This window comes from Egretta garzetta, unplaced genomic scaffold (assembly GCF_000687185.1).
Source record: "Egretta garzetta isolate BGI_Z169 unplaced genomic scaffold, ASM68718v1 scaffold133, whole genome shotgun sequence".
Taxonomy (NCBI): Eukaryota; Metazoa; Chordata; class Aves; order Pelecaniformes; family Ardeidae; genus Egretta; species Egretta garzetta.
In genome coordinates this window covers 4,732,927-4,739,745 of record NW_009259111.1, presented here as the reverse complement: position 1 = coordinate 4,739,745, position 6,819 = coordinate 4,732,927, and the positions used below count along the sequence as shown (strand labels likewise).

The 6,819-nt window shown below is 41.1% G+C and overlaps 1 protein-coding gene across 1 annotated transcript in view; it reads left to right on the top strand.

Moving 5' to 3' along the window:
* Positions 1-1,390: 1,390 nt before the first annotated feature.
* The window catches only part of PTPN5 (protein tyrosine phosphatase non-receptor type 5), a 38,475-nt gene continuing 33,046 nt past the window's right edge, over positions 1,391-6,819 (top strand). Inside the window, exons 1-3 of the mRNA XM_009635446.2 lie at positions 1,391-1,570; positions 2,513-2,632; positions 4,496-4,579. Coding sequence (XP_009633741.1) covers positions 1,409-1,570; positions 2,513-2,632; positions 4,496-4,579 — 366 coding nt within the window. The 5' untranslated portion in view covers positions 1,391-1,408. The remainder of the gene's footprint in view (positions 1,571-2,512; positions 2,633-4,495; positions 4,580-6,819) is intronic.

Below are 6,819 nucleotides of genomic sequence, written 5' to 3'. Positions count from 1 at the left end.
TATAACCAGTTATACCCAGCATACCCTGCTGAGGTCACTACCTGTCATAAACTGACTGGAGATATTTTGAAAATGAGAAACCAGTAACCTGAGCTCCTGGGAGGTACCTGGTAGTACCTTGCAGGTGCTGCTTCTTGTGTCTCCAGGTCTCCCCAGTAATTACACAGTGACAACTCTCTTGTTGTTGGGCAGCTGTGGGAATGGAGAACCTTGTAGGGGAGGCCATCAGCATTTCCCAAACACCTCGTTCTCTTGCACAGGGGTGGTTGTCCTAAGGTCTGTTTCAGTGAGGGGAGGGAGAACAATCAGAGAGCACGAATGAGTTCTTATGTTCCTGTCTACCCTCACATTTTTGTATCTTAGAAATCAGAATGGGACATTTCCATTAATCTTTACCAACAGCCAGACCCTCAGCTGATACACTGATCCTATGTTTCATTTGCCTAATTAGAGCTGTGGCTAGTTTATGGATGCTTATTTGACTTAGAGTTACTATTGTGAGACATTTGGAGAAATGTCTGAGATGAACATTTTGTAGAAATCTGACCTCAAAAAACCATAGAGGGGCCAACAATGTGCCCTTCCCCTGGGGCACAGATGGCTGGCTTAGGCTTAAGGCTGTAATGTTGTACATAGCCTTGGGGCTTTCCTCATGTAGAAAGATGTAAATCAGTAGTCCTTACATCAAATGGGTCTGATCTTTCACTCCTTTTAGCTTGTAAATTAATTTACATCTACACAGACTGTGTTCAAAATACTGTTACTGAGGGACTAGGCACTCCAGTGCATATTTCCACTGAATGGAATAGCATTACAACATTATTAAATAGCTCTTGAGTATGAATCCATCCGAGAAGTAGGTTATTAGAATAAAGTATTTTATTAGTGCCTTAGGATACTCAGCCAAAATCCAGAGCCCTTGAGCACTATTCAGACACGTAACATGAAACAGTCTCTACCTCAGAAACTTATAAGACAAGTAAGGGGAAACAGGGAAATTGAGGCGGGGAGGGACAACATGGCTTCTCTGCCACCATGTAGCTGGGAAGAGTGGCGCTATGAAAGAGCACAGATGGTTCCTTTTAAAAAGTAAAAATGAAAAGGTGCAGCAATGTAAATGAGAATTTATTAACAACAAAGCCCAGAATCTGCACCTCCGGAAAGAAAGGGAAAATAATTTATCCGCCCACACTCACTTTTTTCTGACGAAGGCAGGTGAATACAGCTGCACTAAAAGAGTGTGACGCTCACAATTCTGAGCTGCACTTACTGATGCAGATCTGAGAGGTAACCATCGTCTCTAGGAAAACAATAGCCCTTGCAGGCTCCGTGGTGGCTGCAAAGGTTACATACTATTCATTCCTTGTACATGTCATTTTCATGCGAAGGTCTTTCCAATCCAGCTGTTATGGAGTCGATGGACGAAGCTGAAGGACAACAAGGACAGCTGAACAGGAAGGAGCAGTCCCCAAAAACCTCCCAGAAAACAGCACTGCTTGGTTGGGCTGCCCGGTGGAATGAATTAATGCCTGGACACAGCATGTATCTGTTTGTCCTCTCACAGATACTGGTAAGGCAGCTTGTCATTGCTTTGAAATGCTGGGACCCTTCTTTTAAGCTTTTTTGGCTTGGGAGGTTTCCTCCTCATTCATTGTAGATGTAGCAGTGGACATAGCTGTCTGCTTATTTCTGCAGCCAGCTCTCACAGCCTTGGTTTGCAAACAGCCCCTGCCTTTTGATGTTCCAGACTCCCATCCTGTTCCCTCCCCCTCTGCAGATGCCTCCTTTGCTAAATGACCCATCTTCCAACAAATCCATCTTCTGTAGCTGACATTTATGGGGTTAGATAACCATCTTGTTAAAAAGTGGATTGGGAGGTGTATCCTTTAAATCTGCATTGTGCCCTTCATGGACAGGGATGAGGGTATACCTCTCTCTGAGGGTGTTAAATATAGCATTGTTGGTTTTGTAGTTTTTTAACTGCAGTGTGTGCAGCAACCTTAAGTGGTTCAAGTGAAATGTTTCAATATGTGTATGTTTGTGTGTGTATCTGTCTATAGGGATACCTGTGTGAACATGGCTATTTGTGAGAGATTTGTATAGTATGAGAGGCGCCTTAATGGTTTTTCAGTAACATACAAAGTTCCTTGAATTACCAGTTTTGATCTAAAAGTAATAATGCTGAAAGTTCAGAAGTCAGAGGAATATGTTGCTCTTTTGATGTACAGGCTACCATGGGCAGTCCTTTTGCTAGTGTAGATCAGAGTAACCTTGTTTAACTTAGTGATACACATCTAGTTAATGGTAGCTGAGCATTTAGCATTCAGTCTTTTTATTCTTGTTAAGCTACAGCCTAGAAAATACCTGCCGCCTTAAAGCAAAAATTATGATCAACATGAAATCAACATGAAATCAATGGGAACTAAATTAGTTAATTATGCAGTCTTGAAATGAAAATGAATGTTTGTATAATGAGAGATGCTTATTATGTATTTTCTGATTGATTACACAGCTTCTCTGCATGATGCTGTGGTACAGCACTTATGGGACCATCCCAGCAGCTCAGAATGCCTTTGACCTGCTGTCTTACTTGCTTACCCCGTTTAAACAGTTTTTGTCAGATCAAGGGGAGGTAAGTCCCTGTACTCCTCTCTGATTATATAGTTGATGTCAGTAGCCTTGGGTGGTGCTTCGAATATCTATTCTGATTAAAAGTATAATAAACATGTACTTCATATAATATAGTGACTGCTGCATTGTGTGTGTGTCCTGAAATGGTGAAAAGAGTTTTCTGAAAACAGATCCGTATTTTATCTTCAAGATACAGGGCTGAATTTTTGGCTATGACATTAGATCAGCACAGCAGATCTTTCATAATGTGCAAATGATTACAAATGAAACAAAGCAATAAGAAATCAGCCCAGTAAGGTTTAGTCCACAATAAAGGGAGAGCTGGAACTTAATTTATTAGGATGGATAGAAGCTTAAATTCTGGAAGAATGGATCAACCCATGTAAAGGGTGTAAATCACAAGATACTGGGTGGCAAAATTCTATTTTTCTTGAGTGTTTAGAGCATATCTATGTGCAGTAAAAGTATTTCAGGTGTACTAGGTGTACAGATTCAATTATATCTGCAAAGTTCCCCAAGTAAAATTGCTTAGCTTCTCACCATGACATAATGACATGTATACCGTATGATTCATCTGATAAATTACTGGGGGTAATTATACCCAGTGCAGATTTCTCTAGTGTGGACAGAACCTTAATTAAATAGCAAGCAGCTACTTTCATAAATCAGGCAAAATATATTTTCTATCCAGATGTTTAAATTCAATTGTACATAATCTTTGTAGCAGAGACTATGCAGTACAAATAAGAAATCTGACTCAGTGCCTCTTGTGGCTGAAGTGCAGTGGAGACTGTTTTCTGTGTTCGCTTAACACTGTTTACATGCTGTATGTCACCTGCTCTTTTGTTTATTTGAAAGAAGCACTTTTTCTTTGCCCTTTCTTAGTTGGATTTATTATGCACAGAGCTCTTCATAGAGCATTGCCTGTACCTTATTTGCAGTGAGTCAATTATTAACAAATTATTCCTTACAGAAAATTCCTGAGTGATAGGATTTTGACTTAAAATAAGTGTTCAGTGTGGAGGAAACTGATTCCTAGAACGCACCACAAGAACACCCCAAGTATGACTCTGTGCGGATGTTCATACATATCTTTGAGGACTGTTTATTATAGCACTATTTACAGTACAAATTTAGACTTGAAAACAGTGAAGGCAAAGAAATCTTGTGGCGTTAAAATAAGGAAATGAAAGCTCTTAACTCTGAATTTCTCTTTAGCTGTGCTAGTAGGTCAGAAACAGAGTAAAATTTCTTGCCCACTGAAGCCCATTAGAATTGTGTTTTGCACCTACTACTGAGAATAGGCTGAACTGTGAACTACTTAAATATGACTAAGACATCAGAGTGAATTTCGCTGCCAGTGCTGTGAATGAAACCGATGGCATTTCACAGAATGTGTAGAAAATGTAGAAAAGTCCTCTGTTGCTGGCTTTTTTGTGGGGACCCACAAACACGGGAATAGTAGTAAACTTTCTTCAAAGCCCTTTGCCAAAGCATAAAATCACACTGATTGTGGCAATGAAACATGGGGCCAGGCTGCAAAAATGAATCATGGACGCAGATCTCAATTTTGGCAATGCATGAGGGTAGGAAGCAGATACCCTGTTTGCTTTCACATTTGAGATCTGGTTTTTAGACCTTCTGAGATGCTGGGGGTTAGAGATGGTTTCAATTTCAGTCTTCTCCAAAGTCTGGAATTTTTCTGGTGGTGGTGGTGGCTTTTCCATGGACAGGAGTATGGTGTGACTAAATCTACATGGGAAATTCAAGAATGAATACACAGTTTGCCAAGAACATGCATGAAAGACACCATATGAGGCCCCTAAATATTTTATGAATCATTATCAATTCTGTTGTTTCACAGGACCTGACTAGAATCGGGAGCATTGTGGTATCGTACATCCTGCTGTCTTTAGCTTCTCTAGGACTGTTATTTGTAGGATCTCTGGTAAGTTATGATACTGTGCAAACTAAATTCATGCCCTTTTTCAGTGGGTTTTTATAAGATGTCTAATTTACCCTGAGTTGATTGTAAAGCAACATCTTTGGGGCTATTTCTGTATAATTATCTGCTTGCTTTACATAGAGGAATCATGATTACAGTTATCCTTACTCAATTTCTTGATGAATTGGGGATTACACTGATGGTTTTTATTCTTTCCATCCACAGATAGGCAAACAATTTTCACTTAAATAGAAGGGATGTGGTCCAATAACAGGACCACCTAATATTCCTGCCTTGTGAATTACATGCAGAGCATCCGTGGACTTAAGTGGCAGAAATAGCTGTTCCAGAGCACCAGTGTACTTGTGAATGTAATGCCCTTGTAGATGTAGGCCAAGGCCCCAGCTGCAGAACAAGATTAGTGGTGTGACTACAGTTAATCTAGTTAGCTGTCAGCTCTTTGGAAGCAGGAGTGTATTGTGTTTCTCCATTGTTTGTGTAACAGGCACAAAGGTGTGTGCTAAATGGGAAACCTAGGGAGAATTCTTTCTTTTTAGAGAGCTCTAATTGAACGTGGCTTTTCATACCCTTGTATACTGTTCTGTTAGAGTGGGAATGCAGTTACTGAAAATGTGGGTGGAACATCGCCTCCTGTCCTTACAGCAGTGAGCTTCAGGCAGCTCAAGAGGCTGAAGCTGTACCATGTGCATGGCATTTGAGTGATACACAGTATAATGAAGTACATCACAGAATCACAGGACTGTTGGTGGGAAGGGACCTCTGGAGATTGCTAGTCTAGCTTGAAGCAGGGCTGTTGCCAACACTCAGTAAGGTCAGCCATCCATTTTTCTACATGAGTTTTGAAAACCTCCAGGGAAGGAGATGCGTCATCTCTCTGGGTACCTGTGCCACGACTGCATGGCACTCTTGGGGAAGAATTTATTCTTAATGTCTGATCTGAATTTCCCAAAGCTGAATGTCCGAGCTGAGTTTCTGCAGCTTGTGGCTATTGTCCTTTGTGGTATCAACTACCACCTCCAAGAAGAGTCTGTCTGCATCATCTCTGGAGCTGCCCTTCAAGTAGCTGCAGGCTGCTGTTAGATCACCCCAGCCGCTTCTCTACCAGGCTGAACAAGCCCAATTCCTTCCACCTTTTTCAAAGGTCATGTGCTTCAGACCCCTGACCTCCTTTGTAGCCCTCCACTGGGCCGACTCCAGCTTCTCCTTATCTATCTGATCATTGATGTAGGCAAGGAAGTTAGCCAGGCTTATGCAATTTTCTGATTTTTTTGATGCTGCTGTTCCTTATCCAAATTAATTTTGTCCTCAAAAAATATACTTCTGGTGATTTTGTAATTGCAAATATTAAAGAACAAAAATGAGACATCTGAGAATTGTGACGAACTGTGTGAATTCTAGGTAATTTTGCAGCAAAACAGCCTGAGCTGGAAATCAAAATGGCAGGGGTGTGATTTCGCTGCATATCCAACCTAGTTGTGCTGACCCATTCTTAGCACAGGAAGTAACTTTAAATGAAAGCTCTCTGTGACCAAAAATTCTGATCTCAGTTTCAAGTGCTTTGCATATGTAGTAACTCCTTGCAAGTGAACACTTAGACCTGTGTAGATGAGAGCAGACTTGACCCATTTTTAAGTGTTGGTTAAAACTTTTGTACAGAAAACGGTTTTATAACAGTTTCCACGTAGTCAAGCTCTGTTTTGTATTCCTGTGGTCTGTGCTAACAGCCTCCTAGCTAGAGTGGAGGCATGAATGTCTGTGTGACAGCCTGTTCTCTGGACAAGTTGCAGAGAACCAGAACATAAGAAGTGTCCTGAGAGTTCAGACCAATGGTCCATCTTGCCCAGTGTGTTCTTTCTAACTGCGGCATTAGGAAGGAGAGGCTGTTTAGAGAGAGCATATGAGCCTTGTCCCTTACTACCTGTTGTGGTTTAACCCCAGTCAGCAACCAAGCACCACACAGCCTCTTGTTCACCCTCCCCCCTAGTGGGAAGGGGGAGAGAATTGGAAGCATAAAAGTAAGAAAACTTGTGGGTTGAAATAAGAACAGTTTAATGATTAAAATAAAATAATAAGAACAAGAAAAATAAATTGTAATGAAAAGGAAAATTTAAAAAAAAAAAAAAGAGAAGCAAAACCTAGGAAAAACAAGTGATGCAACCACTTGCCACCCACTGACTGATGCCCAGCCAGCCCCTGAGCAGCGATTGCTGCTCCCAGCCAAA